A 16,426-nucleotide genomic window follows, 5' to 3' on the forward strand; every position below is an offset into this window, starting at 1 on the left:
GACCGCCACTTTATGGCTTTTCGGCAGCACAAATCATATTAAGTGAAATGCGAGTGAGCGAGATGAACATTTAATTGGTTTCAATTTGAGAAGCAGCGAGCTGTGTTTAGTTGAACTGTTATGGCAAAATTTATTCCAAATCGTTAGTGGTTGCCGCGTTAAATAATGGCCATAATAAAAGATAATTTATGAAGATGAAGTGACAAGCAGTTATATTTCAGCAGTTTTTTTTACAACATTGTAAACCACAAAAAATGACATAAAATTGATAAAATAAATCATTTAAGAAATGACGGAATAATTAAAAATCGATTTTTTAATTTGTAGTGTTGGAAAATGCTCTTAAATGGTAATTGAAGTTATCGAAGCTTGAATTTTATATTTTTTCAGGAGTTAGGGGAGTTTAGCTACTGCAACTTTTCAGAACTTTTGTCATAACAACACATTTCATTGTATCCTGTTTTTTCCACATTGAAAAAGTGTGGGATGAAAACAAAATCAATTTTTAAAATCGTAGTGTTGTAAAATCCTCTTAAATGGTCAAGTAATAATGGAGTAATCGAAGTTATCGAAGCTTGAATTTTCTATTATCAAGAGTTAGGGAAGTTTAACTACAGCAACTTTTCAATTGTGATCACTTACTTTTTTCTTTGCTTTAAGTTCAGCACTTTTGTCATACATTAAATATAAACAGCTATAAGCCCAAAAACTTTGCAACACACACTTCATTGTGGGGCTGTCCTGTATCCTTATATTTTACAACATTGTAAGCCGTAAAAAATGAAATAAAATTGACTAATTATATCATATAAAAATGGCGAGATAAATAAAAATCAATTTTTAAAAATGGTAGTGTTGTAAAATCCTCTATAATGGTTTATCAAATAATAATGGGGTAATCGAAGTTATCGAAGCTTGAATTTCATATTGTCAGGAGTTAACGAAGTTTAACTACTGCAACTTTTCAATTGTGATCACTTACTTTTTTCTTTGCTTTAAGTTCAGCACTTTTGTCATACATTAAATATAAACAGCTATAAGCCCAATAACTTTGCAACACACACACTTCATTGTGGGGCAGTCCTGGATCCTTATTCCAGGCACAGCTTGGTGCCACAGCTGCATTGCTGCAGGGCCTGAGTAGCCGGCTCTGCTCCGCAGCAAATTTCGCCCATTTAAACTTTTCGCTACTGTGGAATTTTCATTATTAATATGACTTTTTAGGCAAACCGCAAACGGTGCTAAGGGCCAAAAGGACGAAGGACTCTGAACGAAGTGAGGCAAGGATGAGGGATGAGGGACGAGGACTCCTGGTGGCCGAGGATGTGGCCAATGCCTTTGGCCAGTTAAATGCGCCCAGTGTATTGTCAATGTTTGTCTATGTGTGCACAGCGGGTCCAAAGCTGCAGCAAGGATGAAGTTTTCCCCAATGCCCGGGACATGCCATTTGACTTTGCAACAAGTGCAGCCCGGCTTTCCCCCGTTCAGTCCAGCGTTTTAATCAAGACCAACTAATGGTCCAACAGTTCGGAATCCCTACCATCCCCCCCCCCCCAAAAAAAAAATTAAAAAAAAGGGTGGTAAAAAACCAGGAGAAACCCAAACCTAAACCAAACCAACCCGTAACCAGCAAAGCCGCTTATTACTATAAAGTGAGATTAATGAATGCTCTCGCCCCCTTTCCCAACTGCGAAATTCTAGAACGATGCCATCGCAGTCTCCTTTTCGGCTGGCAATTAATGAAATTTATTTGCGCCTCCACGTCGGACGGCATATTGTTTTTGGCCCAGGGATTTTCCAGGCAACAGAACAACGACGGGCCAAAAAAAAAAAACAGCAGGGAAGATTGTTAGCCGTTTGAGGTGCTAAAATGCTTTTTGGCAGGCAAATTTAAAAGCAAATTGTTTTGGGTTTGCTCTGCGGCCATGTAGATTGCCTTTCTGATGATTTTATTGCAATTTGCAGTAAGGCAGCGGCTTTCATTAGCTGTTTTTGGCCGTCTAGACAACGCCAGCGGAAGCTACAAATATTTTGGAACTAAATAGAGGGGGTTCTACAAGAAAATAATTAAATGCTCCGCAGATTAATAAAGTACAAGATGGGCTGGTAAAACAAAAATTAATAAAAATGGAAGACATACCCTTTAAAATGGAAACCTTTAAATTAAAGACTTGATAAAAACATTTAGTTAATTGCAATAGATAATGAATTGCTATATGACACTGGCAGAATCCAAAAACTGGCAATTAATTTCCGCATGTAAAAAGTTACCATGCCATGTGGCAAGTTTATATTTTTCACTTTTTGTACGCTTAACTTTTTTCACCTTGGTTTTCACATTCAACCGCTCATATATATGTATATAACTCTTTTTTTTTTGTTTTATTTTTTGCGTGATAAATCTCAATGTAAAAATTTTCACACACAACGACGGGGGAGAAAGTGGCGTGGAAAAATAAACGCCACCCCAAATGCCAATAAAGGCGCCCACATATGCAGAGGAGCACGTTTGAGTTTCACGTGAAAGCATTTTTAATCAAAATTCTCAACAGGCTAAAGCAGCGCGAGATCAAAAACACTTGCCACAGCGATGTGTGGGTGTGTATGTTTGTATATAGCAGCGGGTGTTGCAAACCCCAACCTGCAACTCCACCCAGCCACAAAGCCGACGAGCCCGAGCCCGGTACAACTACACCGGGCCAGGTTTTTTGGATAGATTGCACCTGCAACACCTGCAAGTAACGTGACTCTGTCTCCTCGCCTGTCGTGCAATATCTTGGCAAAAAGGGGGAGGCGGATTGTGTAAATCCCCTTTTTGCCTTTGCAGCTTTATGCACTCCCCCAAAAAATACTGTTTAAAAAAAAGAGGGGAAAATAGAGTCTGAACCGTGTGAAGCGGATTCCCGCTCTTATACATACATATATATTTTTTGACATGTTTGTTTTTTATGCAAATATCGAAATAAAGATTAGTTTTGTGCTGGCTGCTTCTCTTTGCTGCTGAATAAATCTCCACAGCGTTGGAGGCGTGGCTCTAGAGCATCCTTCTCCCCCTTTTATTTTTTTTTTGCGTATATTTATGCCCGAAACGCTTAACCAACTGACTGCGTTAGTCGTTGCGATTTAGTGCTAATGTGGCCCGGTCTTTTTGGCCAACTCACCGCCCCTTTATTTGCTGGCTGCTGAAATTTACTGTTTACAATTTGTTGGCTGATTGCTTCTGTTCTCCGCACGCTCTGACTAAATTTATAGCAAGCGATAAGTTTTTTTGGTCCCCCCCACCTATATTTTTTCGGTATTTTGGTATATTTATTATAATGCTGTCTTCCATTTGCTAGCTGCATTATTATTTTGCTATTAAGCCACGATTTTCCTTTTTAGCCATGTTGTGTTTGCTCATGGCTGTGTGACTTTGTTATCTAGCGGACGGCGGTCATGTTTTAAGCTGAATCTCTGGATGAATGTTGTGCTCTTGACAATGCAACATTTTAATTAAGTGCCAAAGCAAAATGTGGGTTATTTTGGGACAGCTGCAGAAGACTACACCCAGCAAAAAGGGGTAATAAATTTTGGTTTTAAGTTATAAAACTTATTCATTTTTCATGTAATATTGCTCGCTTTCTTACCACCATTTTGATGGTAAATCTGTTTTGGTATTCACCATATTTTCAAGCATAATCGCACACCCACTCTTATTTTTCACTGATGACTTCCAGGTGTTTGGCAGACATTTTGTAAACGGAAAATAATTACGTACCCCAAAGGCTGGGGTGGAAAATTTATGTACGCGGCGTATGAGTAATGTGCACTACTTTTATCCACGAGTCTAGGAGTTACAGCTCCAACTTATAATTTACTACTGTCTGCCAGCTATTTTAGCTTGTTTATTATTGTTGTTGTTTTGGGCTTTAGCTAGTTGTTTGTTGGTTGTTTATGAGGCCGCCAAAGGGAACCGCAAAATGTGTGAAAATTGCAGAGAGAAAGGCCAGGTGAACGGGGCAAAAAAAAAAAAATGGAAAAAGGGAGAAACATATTTTTGTTGATACACTCTAGGTCGGTTTTGGACCTACCTACAGCACCTCTACCTCTAACCAATGTCTCTATCCTGGTCTTTTTATGCGGCCAGTAGTGGCAACGTTTGCATTTTTAGTTGTTAATTATGCGAGTTGATTATGCTCTCTGCGCACTCTGGCGCCACGTAATTGGTGTGCATTTGATTTGTGGCAGGTTGTAACGGTCGCTGATAGACTCAAAAGCGAGTGGAGGACCCCCCAATCCTATAAATGGGGATACGGTATATAGGGGGAAGTAATTAGTGTAGTTTAGCGCCGCGGACTAACAACCATGCGAATGAAGGTAAAAGTTCTGCCCAAGACTAAAAAGGCAGGCCAAGGTAAAGTAATTTACTCGCCTCGTTAGCTTTTCACGCAACAGGACCTCCATAAATTAAAAGCAAGGGAAATCAATATTACATTTTGGCTAAGCTAATAAATAAATAAAAACTATAAATAATATCTCCTGTATGGACTTAAACAAAATAAGCAATTTAAAGACATTGCAACATTTTAATTGCGTTATAAACAAAGAACGCTCTTAATTATTTTGCCAAGACTTTGAAGCTGCTTCGAATGAACTCAACCACCCAGAGACCATCGATCAATATGTATTTTGTATTGGAGTTGATTTACCAAATAATTTGCTGCTTTAATCTCATTAAAAGTTATAACTTTTCCCCTTTTCCCACGCTCCAGTCCCATTGGGGTGGGCCATTTTTGTTATTGAACTTTTTGCTGTTTATAATTTTGCAATGGAAAAAGAGTGGGAGAGATGAGAATGTACAAATACTTGGCCTGCTCTCAGTTTAAGCAAATTAGTTCAATTGCCTGGCTATCCAAGCCCATCCACCCCCCACCCCCCGCACAGACTTGATTAGGCTTAGAGAGCAAAAACTTTATCCTTTGCACAGTTGTAAATAAGCAAAAGTAAATTTTGGCAAGTAATTTAAGCCACACAAACAAGCTGGCAAATAACTTTCTACCGCCACCCTTGGGGGCCTGGTGGTTTGGGCTTCGCAAAAGTTTACCATTTACGCCAAGTTCTTTGCCCAGTTTTAATTCAAAATCAATGTATGAACGTAGTTTACATTGCGACGCATACTAAACGAAACTTTTTGTGTCGCTCTATCACGACTCTTTTCTTCCTATACCGGAAAATAAAAGGATTCAGTTAGATGGGTAATACAAACTTTGTTTTGAAACACACAAAAAAAATCTACGTACGTGGTGCAAAAAGAAATGCCAAAAGTAAAAGTGCCACTCTGATTGCATTAAATACTAAAGTAAGTATTAAATACCATTTTGATCAAAATATAAAAGGCCACACCTATTTCTAGTATCTTGCTTTTTTTGTTTTTTTTTTACCGCATAAGTACATAAACATATACAAGATATGAACTTTTATTTAATAATTTGACATTTATAGTATTTTTTGGTATTTTTAAGTTGGCAATATGAATACGTATTATGTTCCACGTAATTCAGAAAAAAAGGCTTAGATTTTGTTTTAAAAAACCCCTATGTAATGATAGATTATTCATATATTCAAAAGTTTAGGGTTCCTGTATAATTTTTCAGTATTTTCCCGCAGTGCATCCCCCATCGAGTCGGGTTCAATTAGGAAGCTGCACTCGAAGGCCATAAATAACTGCACACGATGATGTCGACGACGGCATGGCACTTACCTTCATAGATGGTTAAAGTTGCATCTGCGGAAACGGCATCGCCCACCCCGTTCTCCGCCACACATTCATATGGGGCATCGTCGCGTCCCGCCCGAACGGGCTCAATCCGTAGTATGGAAATCCCGCCGGGCTGTTCCAGCACCGTGTAACGAGACTGGGTTCCTGTGAACGACATAAAACCACCAGGCTTAGAGTTAGAGTGGGCCCTAAAATGGGGGGGGGGGGGGGGGTGAAGAAGACCCGTTTTAGAGGGGAAACTTACCCGAAACTTTTTTGCCATTCTTGCGCCACACTATCGATGGCGGCGGATCACCGCGTGCCGCACAATAGAAGCTGGCAACGCCGCCCACTCGAACTCCCTGATTCTGCGGCTTCCTGATGATCTCCGGTGGATCTGTGGAGGGTCGTAAAAGAACATGGCAAATGTGGGTTACTAGCTGGGCTTAAAAGGCTCTTCAAAAAAGCGCGGACAAAAAGATATTATGTTGGGCTTAGATATTTAAAGTTTCGAGTGCTGTTGTTTTTCGTGTGCCACACATTTGTCCTTGCTAATCGGGTTGTTAAAACCCTAAACAAAAGAGTTTTTTATTATTTGATTTGCATTTTGAAGCTCAAAAGCATTAAGTAGGCATCAGCCGCTTTTTAAAGCATTCTCTGCTGCATCACTCGAATGCATTTCCATTATTTCGTACATCTCGCTTTTTCCCTGGTTCCTGGGAACGGAGTGTTTTCATATATTCTTTTTACACATTTGTCACAATATGCTGTCAATACAACGTCGCATGTTGTTTGCCCACACATACACTGTGACGCGCACACGCGTAACGTACGTGCCTGGCCGGTTGTGTGAGTGTGGCAAAAAGGATACCAAGGATACCAGGATTCGGCGGGAATAGGGAAGCCAGGCGGCGGCAGCGGCGGCGGCGGCAGGGAAAACAGATGTGTGGCATTAAAAATCTGGCAAAAATCACGAAACGTTAAACAACCAGCAAAAATATTGTCATGTGCATGTTGCATGCTGCAATAGCATCATGTCCTGCCTGCTGTCATACAAACATATATATATATACATATACATATACGCTCCTTTCCAACCAGAACGTAAAGTAGTTTATCCAACATATCAATTCGATTTATGAATTTTCATTATTTTTTTTTTCATTTTGCATCACTTTTTGATTGAAATTAAATATAAAACGCGTTATTTAAATGGTTGGGCAACGGCACAACCTAAGGACCCAGCCCAGACTTACGTGTGAGATATTGTATATATGGTATATCCGAATAATTTGCATCTGTAATGGGCATCAGACCGGTTAGTAATGACGTTATGAAACGCGCACGAGAACGACGACCGATTTGCTTTCGATTAACGCGAGTTATTGTTAAAGTTTTGATTAAATTGATATTGATTGGATTTTTGACGTTGTTATTATGTGGTAGTTTATCTGATATAACTAGTATTTACATATATACTTTAAAAATACCTTAAGTTTATATGTACATAAAATATACTTAGAGACTTGTTTGGTTTATAATTAAAAATGCTTAAGTTATTATTATTAATTAAATTATTAAATTATTATTTTAAAAGAATTCCTTAATAAAGTAATATTTCTAGCAATATTAAGTAAGTTGCGAGAACTACACTCAGAAAAAAAATCAAGTATTTCGTGCTTGAACCTAGTATTTTCGGTGTCAAAACTTCGCCAAGCATGGAAAATACAGAACCAAAGAACAAAATACTACTTTCGAGCACGAATTTTCAAGACCCAAAATTCTAGATTTAAGAACCTTTCGGTCTCGAATCAAGTATGAATAATTCTTAAATCAAGTCATATTTGGACTAAAAACAAGAACGATTTAATAATAAAGTAAGAAAGTTGCAGGCATGATCTAAGGACGAATAATTCTTAAATCAACATATAAATAATCTGAAATTAAAATTAGTTTTTATTTTGTGCTAGTAAGAGAAATATGTATTGGAAACTGAAACGAAATAATCGGGATATATATAAATAATAATAATATTTTAAGTTTACTTACGACTTGCCGCTCACGGGCATTAAAACTGTCTAATTTATGCGCCTTATATACCGAGTACTTTCAGAATAAACAGTTGGGAATTATTAGAGTTGGCAGACATTAAAAATCCAAAAAGTGCTCAATATGAGAATTTTTTGAGCACGAACGTTCTTAAATGTTAAGCATGCAATTTTTCTTAAATCAAGGCTGTTTGTACTTGTTTTTAGCACGGTGTTTTTCCCTGAGTGTACACGTTATAAAAATCTGTCTCAAAGGCGGTTTCTAGATCTTAAGTGTGAACCAAGATCAATTCAATCCCAAACTCTCAAAATTGAATTAAAGTGTTCTCGATTTGCAGACTTACTTTCTTATCAAAAAACATAAAATATCAATTCCAAATCAAGAGCACTTTAGTCTTGAATTTGAGAGCTTCTTTTATCGAATTATTAAGAAGTTCTCAAATTGAAAGCTCAGCTTGGCTTTTTTCCCGTTCCCTTCTTGTCTGAGTGTAAATAATATTGAGCCACAAAATAAATAATATTTACCCCAAAAAGGGGCTGCATAAACAAAATCGGGGACATTGTACTCTGCACAGTCTGAGAGTATTCTAAATAATTTAAAGTTCTCCACAAGGCAAGCATCCTCTGGCTACCGCCTTTTGTGGGCAGACTATTTTGGTTTGCGATGCCTGGCCATAATAGAGGCAAATTTGCTGTTGCTGCGGCCCAGTCAGCCTGTATCATTTACCAAAGTTTCTGGGCTCAACTTTGGTTGGACAACTTTTCTGGCCACGTTGCCAGTGCAAGAAGTTAAGGCAGCAGGAGATACAAAAAATGGTTGCAATTTATAATGCAAAATTTGTCGAATATTTAAATCAATTTAAATTTTAATGATTTTCTACATGAAAAATTAAGCCCGGTTAGCTGGCAGAAAATTGGCAAAAGGAAATATAATTTTGCCACCTAACAATAATTGTTGCTTTTGCTCATTATAAAAGATGTGGCAAAAAGAGGGGAAAAACGAAGTAATACGTCTGTCTTACAACCCACAAGATGGTTTTCCATCGTGGGTTTGCTAGATTTGCTAGATTTGCGTAGCACTTGAAAGCATTTTACGCTTACGTTAACAGTTTTTATGGCCATGGCTCTGAGCTGGCGGCGAATCAGCAATAAGCATATTGGTTTTTGTGGCTGTAATGAGCTCTTCTCCACCAACGCTTTATGCCAACTTCAGAGGCAAACGCAAATTCTCAGTAAATATATACCCAATTTTTTTTTTCTCTCGCGTTTGTAAAGTTTTATATTTGCTTAAACAATTTGATGGCATGGCAATGGCTAAAGGCAAAAGCAAATGCGGATGAAGAAAAAAAATGAAAAGACAGCCAAACAGACAGCATTCAAGACACTTCCGTGCCGACTCATAAAAAGCGTATCATTAAGGCCATAAAACAGGGATTTTGGTTTATTTGCCGGATTGCCAAGACTGCTGTTCGCTGTTGATTTTAGGAGGAAAATACAGAGATAAAATTTAAATAAATTTAATTATGTTTGTGCTATTTGTGGGTACCGATACTTCATTTCTTGTTACAAAGATTAAAGGCATAGCGAATGAAATTTGTAGATTACATAGATACACAGGCCCCAGGATATATGTAAATGTAGGTGGTATGGTGGAAAATCAAGGAATCTGAACCTGCAGCCAAGTTTTGCTCGCGTGCAACTTTTTGCTGATTTTTCATTTCGCACGTTAGTGTTGCAAAAAAAAAAAAAAGAAGAAAAATCGCATTGGCAGTCCACATTGAGCAAACAATTTCGTTGTTGATATGTGCAAATTGATTTGAGCGTTTGAAATGTGCAGTTATAGATACACACTCTCACACTAAGCCCTACACACACACACACACACACACTGACACACCCGGGCACAAATACCAATACGCGCATTCAAGCAATTTATATGGAAATTAATACTAACATTTTTACTATGGCTCCTGCAAAAAAAAAAAAGTTACAAAAAAGAAGCAAAACGGGAAATAGAAAATTCAAATTGATTTTATGAAAAAAAAAATATTCTATAAGCTTTTTGCCCAATCAGGGGCGTAGACAAAACGAGAATGGGTTAAAGTTCAAATTGATAGATTCAACTGATAATAGGTCAAGTGGAACATAAAATGATGATAGGTGGAATTAAAAAATTAAGTGGTATTTTTCGAATTAAATGTAAATATTGAACAAGGTCTCTAGCTTAAATTAGTTTTACACTAGAGTAGAGTATGCTTTATAAATCTACAATATGTATTTATGTTACTTATATTAGATTTCCACTCAAGCATTAGAAGTTAAAGCCTAAATTAACAAGCAGTATCAGCTCTTTATAAAGTGGAATTAATTTTGTACTACTAATTTAAAAATTTATATATGCTTATCTCTTTAAAACCTTTATATTTGCAAATTCGCCTTGGCCACAGAATCAACTAAATTCCATCAAATATATGATATGTCTGCCCCCCTTTAACGCCACCTCTGTACTCTTTTCTTTTTGTGAGAACCCCTTTAAATTATACCCATAACTTTTGGCCCCATTTTCCAATATGCCAAAATGCTCATAAAAATTGACCCCGTGTGGCATTCACGGGAAAAAGGGAATATGCCTCAATCTCTACTTTAGCCAGCAATGTGGATTCGTGTGCCATATATACACATATACTATATATAAAATCAGCATATGCTGGATAGAATCGTAAAGTATGCAGCTGGGTTTTATGGCCCCAGGCCTAGTTAGGGAAAAACTTGAAAGTTAGGCCTCCTGCGCTCGCGTCTACATTCTGGCAATTTATGCCCGAAGCCAGAATTTCAGTATTTTACCCCACATCAAGTGTACGGCTTTTTAATAAGTGCAAAGTGCGAGTGGGTAACATTTTATGGGAACGAAAAAGAAAAGGGGTTTTCGGTTGTATAGCTAGGTTGGTAATGGAAACGCTTCCATTGCAAATAGTCATAAGATGGTCGTACAGGGAGAGGATGAGCTGCTAAGCTGCTTTCCCGGCTCTATAAGTCCATATATAGGTACACAGAAACGCAAACTTATAGGTTATGATGATCATTTTGATGAAATTCAGTATTAATTCTAAGTATAGTTACAAGGTGTATCACTTTTATATTTTACTCATCGCCATCTTGCTTTTGGCTCTCTTTTTATATTTCGGAGAGTCTCTAATATTGCTGTCTCGCTCTTTCCCAAAGTAGATCTAGGCGCCATCTTTATACTTTCTCTCTTTTTCGATATGAGAGAATTTGCAAAGAGAGGAAATCAAAGAAATACCATGCTTCAATATAAAATTTACATTATTCTATGGCACAAAATGATATATAATATATATTCACCATGCGAATTGATACTAACGTGTTTTTTTTTTCTGTGTATGTATTTCTTTATGTAGGTACATGCATATGTATGTGGGCATGTTGGCGACAAATCATTTGGCAGACAGGGGGAAAACAGGAAAAAGATGCCTTTCGAGTACGAGAAGATGAGCCGAACTCGGGCTCTGTCGTTTCCACTGACTGACAGCTGCAATTCACCTGTCAGCATCAGAAGCGTTTTCGTTTCGTTTCGTTTCGTTTCGTTTCGTTTCGTTCTACTGAATTGCATTGAAATACGATGCTAAATTTAACGATTCATTGCATTTCCCACTCTCTGGCCCTGGGCACTTTTCCCTTTCCCAATCCTACTCCTTCAATGGGCAAATTGCAACTCTGTGTGTTTGGCACAACCCAACAACTTCTCAACCCTCAGCCCTCAACCCTCAACCCTAGTGTTGTATTTTTAATGCGGCAACTTTGGCAAAGCATTGCTAAATCTGCTGAGTCTAAGGAACAGAGAATCTCATGCCTCCACCTTCTCCGTTGGGATGCTACAAATAAAATACTTATAAAAGCGCAGCATAGTTTTACACTGGAGGATTTTTATAGCCAAACGCCCAACCTCCTCTTTTTACCCCCCCTGAGCTGTTGCGTATGCAACTAAATTTTAATGTTACTTGAAAGAGTAATAAAAATAAACTTTACGCCAGTTGAGAAACACCGAAGCAAAGGCAACCAGCGATTATGACCAACTCTTTCGGAAAGTATGCAGTGGAAAATTTTAATTAAATTGCTAAAGTGAACGTATTTCTTCTGGACTCGAGGAAATTCTGGTTGGGATTCGACAAAGTGTCAACCGAATAGCAGTGAGCAATTCATCATGGAATCGATAACAACAAAATAGAAAACTTTTGGGATAAAGTTTTAGAAAGGCCTACGCCGAATGCGAGGTCAGTCAGCCATATAAATGATGTGGGCCAAAATGTCGACAACGATGCCATTAATCAAAATTAAAAGCGTGTTACTTTCGCCAAACACTGAGAAAATTAATTTAAGTTATTGTAATACAAAAATACCCAATAACGTAAGACCATAATATAAAACAATTTACAGAAACAATTTTACAAAAATAAAAGAACATGAAATATTAGGAAATAATTCAAAATGGAAATATTACTTTTTATTTCCAGTGTGGTTAAAATTATAAAAAAGCACCTTGTCCAGGCTGACATTGATGTAAAGGTGATAAAAGTATATAATTTAAAAGGCATGGTTTTAAGTTGATTATCTTGTTTATCCAACTTTCCCTGAACAACCCTTTCAAGAAGGTTACCCAAGAAGATACCTCACCAGCTGTCAACTGTCAAGGCAACCTAAAATAAAAGCATTTCAAGGAAATTATCTCCTTCACTTGACTTGGATGCCAGCAAATGTAAACTTGGCCATAAACTATCAACCGGTTTGATGCAGCATCAAATATTTATGGATTGTCAATTAGAGAAAATACCGTCCATTTCGTTTGCAATTTACTTATCGACTGTGTTGATTGGGTTTTCAACATTTCCCCCGCCTGACCCACTTAACTCTTCATTTAAATATCCATTAAAAGGCTTAGCAAAGTTTCGCCAACAACTTTTAGCCCCATAACTCGAAGCCACATTTCACCAGTTCCTGTGCCAAAAATGACTTGGCAAACTCACACGTTTGTGTATGCATTAAACTGAATAAACTAACCAACTGGGTTGGGCAAACTCAAAATCCCAGCAACCATTTTCGACCAATGCCAACGCCAACGGCAAAGACAAAAATAAGAAGAAAAAAAGAAATTATAAAACGAACAATTTTCCATGACATTTTAATATAATTAGTTTTTGCTTCTAGCCCTAATGTAAAGTTGTGGCCAAAAAATTGTCAACACGTGCAAAGAGGGTCGTGGGAGAGAAAGTCCTTTGCCTAAAGGCATGGACATGCCATACAGGATATGGCAAAGTTAACTTGACTGTCCTGTGGTTTTGCTTTAGCTGGGCGGAAAAACTATTCGAGCCTCGTGTTTTATAGGGAAGATTTCACAGACCACAGCATATTTAATGGTGGAATTTCTCAATGCCCCCACCCACCACCTCACGCCTACTCTATTAAATGGGGATTTGTTGTTTTTTTTTTGGCAAGATCCAGGAAAACACTACAATCTATCTGTGTGCTTTTGGTTTTTTAAAAAAAGAAAGTAAGACCAAGACGTTCGGCCACATGGCAACACTCATTATTTCTAGGCGGGATTAGCTAGTAAGCTGGGCCAGCTTAAAATGCCTCAAACTTTATGAGACGCAACACACGTGGTTTGGTTTAGTCTAGTCCGTTGTCATGCCCCCCAAAAACATTTGGTCTCTGTAGACGAAAATCCTCGGTGAGTATAGGCCCAAGCAATTTATGATTGCTAGCCAGGCAGGACGACAAACGACAGATAAACAACAAAGACTAGAGGAACTGGAACAAGAACAAGAACAGGACAATGATGATGACAAGAAAAGAGAATGTTCTGCAGACAACCTGGCAATTTCATAAACTGTCCCGGGCACTTGCCAAATGGGCGGTAGAAAAACCAAAATCACCAAAGCCTAAATAGATCCCCAAAATTGAAGGGGATTTTAGGAAGCTTACTAGTGCAGGCATAACAGCTAATGCAGTGCCTGGTTTTCGAAATATTTTAGAAAAGAAATATAAACTTAAAAGAATTATTAAGAAAATAATCGATAAATTAATCGAAATAAATATATCGAATTTCTAAAATAATCGAAATAAATTTATCGAATTTATAAAATAATCGAAATAAATATATCGAATTTATAAAATAATCGACATAAATATATCGAATTTATAAAATAATCGAAATAAATATATCGAATTTATAAAATAATAGACATAAATATATCGAATTTATAAAATAATCGAAATAAATATATCGAATTTATAAAAATGTAGTTCTTTTAAGACTTTTAAATAAATTGTTTTCAAAAAATTGTTAAATAAACCCTAATAGAAATACAAAACATTATTATTATTATTTTAAAAATCCCTTTTCATTTAATACAATATAGCACATAGAGCATCCAATAGCCAGTAAAAAATTTCCCTACTTTGCTTTCATTTTACGCACGTATACGCCCCAGTAAGCATGCTTTGATATTTTATTGAGCTTGTCATAATATTTATGAAATGTATTCGATGCATATAGGTATGTATAGTATAGGTGTATCTACTGCCAGGGCAATCACAAAACCTAACTAAAGCCCAAGTGTCAACTGAATTTTGGGTGAGTGAGTGTGTGGGTTTTTGGAGGTGAAAGCGACAGGGACAATGCAAAAAGTTTGCCGGGAGGAGTGCAGGACAAAGTTTTATTATTATTAGCATGGCTTTTGGCTTTCATTAGTTTCAACTTTTGACAGAAATTATATTGAGTATACATGTACATATATATACGTATGTATATTGACGTTGATCATGATGGACGAAAAAGTTTCCTGCCAGCCACAAAGTTTCTTTTTCATTTTTGCTGTTTTGTTTAATTTGCGTTATTTATAAGCTGCCGAAAGAGCCGCCGGGCAGATGGACAGTCGAAAAACTTGTCTAGCATTTGATACTTGATGTTGGCAGTTGCCTGCTGGTTGTTGCCTTGTTTCTTGTTTCTTGTCCCTTGCTGGTTTGTTTCTCGATGGCTGTTGCTTCAACACACGCATTAAGGCCCCAACGCCCGTAAGTAGGCAACAGCCGCAAAATGGCTGGCAGCCAAATGTTGTTGTTTGGCGCAAAACAGCCAGCCGCACTTAAGTCGGCTCTTAAGAAAAACAATGCAAAGTAAGCTCAAGGTAGCCAAGGTGTGCCATCTTGCCTCCGGCTTTCGGCTTTTGGATTTCAGCTTTCAGCTTTTCAGATGCCTCCACTCTACACGTGGCCGAATCTGAAGTTTGAGATTTGCTGGCATTTTAAATGCCTGCGAAATCCGCATTGTCATACCTTGATAAATAGCTGAAATTACTCTGGCAAACACTTTTGGCCGCTGCCACTTGGCGAAAGTTCTTTGGATGACACACACTAAGCCGGTGTCAAGTTGAGGAACTAAAATGAATTCCATGTATTTCAATAAGATGCTCTCACGATCTGTAGGGGTATCTAAATACGAAGCTGGAAAATTCTGGGAGAGTACCTCATTAAGATTTCACCTGACTCCTATTTCCTTACACTATTTATTGCTTTGTTCAATGTATTTGAAATAATATATATTATATTATATATAAATTATTATATATATAAAAATTATAATTATATATGAAGTAAGGTTTTAAGATACTAATTATAAGTTTTCCAGGTTTTACAGGAAAATATAAATAAAATGGAATTGAGCCTTCTAAAAATATACAATATATTATATATAATATTGCATGCTCTATCAACTTTCACATGTTATATAAAAATTTTAAGAATCCCTTGAAAATTTCAATAAACTTAGAGGTTTTTCTCCCCGACTAAGTAATATGACAGTTGAAAAATATTTCCATATCCCCTGTTTTAATCAAAGTTGAGATGCAAATTTCCATTTTCGACAAGAAAAATCGTTTTCTCCAGGTAACATTCCCTGCGAACCCAACTAGTACATTTAACATTCAGCTCAATCTTCTGAACGTCAAACCCCCCCACCAATTTTCCTTGCCCATTTATAAACCTAATACCATGCTGGTTCCCAATCCAGCGCAAACTTCTGTATCTCCATCTCACCTTAACCTTTGAGCTGAGAATTAATATGTATCCTCATCTCCCGCCGCGTCCTGAACTTGACAAAACTACCAGACGGAGACAATCCCGTCAGGTCCCCAGTTTCCTTTACAAAATCCAACAAAGCATAAATGTTTTGTCGCTAAGCCTACAGTCATATAGCCGTAAAGTATGCATTGCCTCTCTTTTGGCCCATTGTTTCATCCTGGGCCAACGAAAAACCCTCCACAGAATGGAGAAAGGACCCCCATACCATTCACCATTCTCGGCTAGTCCTTGTTTTATTGTTTCTCAAATCGCTGCCTGTCGCTGACTTTTTTTTCCTGCCTGCCCTTCCAGAGTCTAGAGTCTTTTGCTTTTGTTTATTATTATGCAGCAAATGTCGCGACGCGTCGAGATTATGGAGGAAAGTAGTGGAGAGAGAGGACTCTATAGGCATTTGTGTTTCAGAACTTTGTCACGTGGCCCTAAACGCATTATTTAAAAAAATAAACATACGCCCAAAACAATGCGAAGAAGTTTGAATACTCTT

The 16,426-nt window shown here is 37.5% G+C and overlaps 1 protein-coding gene across 8 annotated transcripts in view; it reads right to left on the reverse strand.

Annotated features, from left to right (window-relative positions):
• The window catches only part of Lar (tyrosine-protein phosphatase Lar), a 126,269-nt gene that overhangs the window by 55,370 nt on the left and 54,473 nt on the right, over positions 1-16,426 (reverse strand). For 5 of the 8 annotated variants that reach the window (XM_036817067.3, XM_036817084.3, XM_036817062.3 and 2 more), the window contains exons 4-6: positions 6,994-7,035; positions 6,003-6,134; positions 5,741-5,902 (exon numbers count right to left, since the gene is read on the reverse strand). In XM_036817067.3, the coding sequence (XP_036672962.1) occupies positions 5,741-5,902; positions 6,003-6,134; positions 6,994-7,035 (336 nt within the window). The remainder of the gene's footprint in view (positions 1-5,740; positions 5,903-6,002; positions 6,135-6,993; positions 7,036-16,426) is intronic. The other 3 variants (XM_036817090.3, XM_017080890.4, XM_036817078.3) reach the window with 1 other exon arrangement.

The sequence above is a fragment of the Drosophila suzukii genome, chromosome 2L (assembly GCF_043229965.1).
Source record: "Drosophila suzukii chromosome 2L, CBGP_Dsuzu_IsoJpt1.0, whole genome shotgun sequence".
NCBI lineage: Eukaryota > Metazoa > Arthropoda > Insecta > Diptera > Drosophilidae > Drosophila > Drosophila suzukii.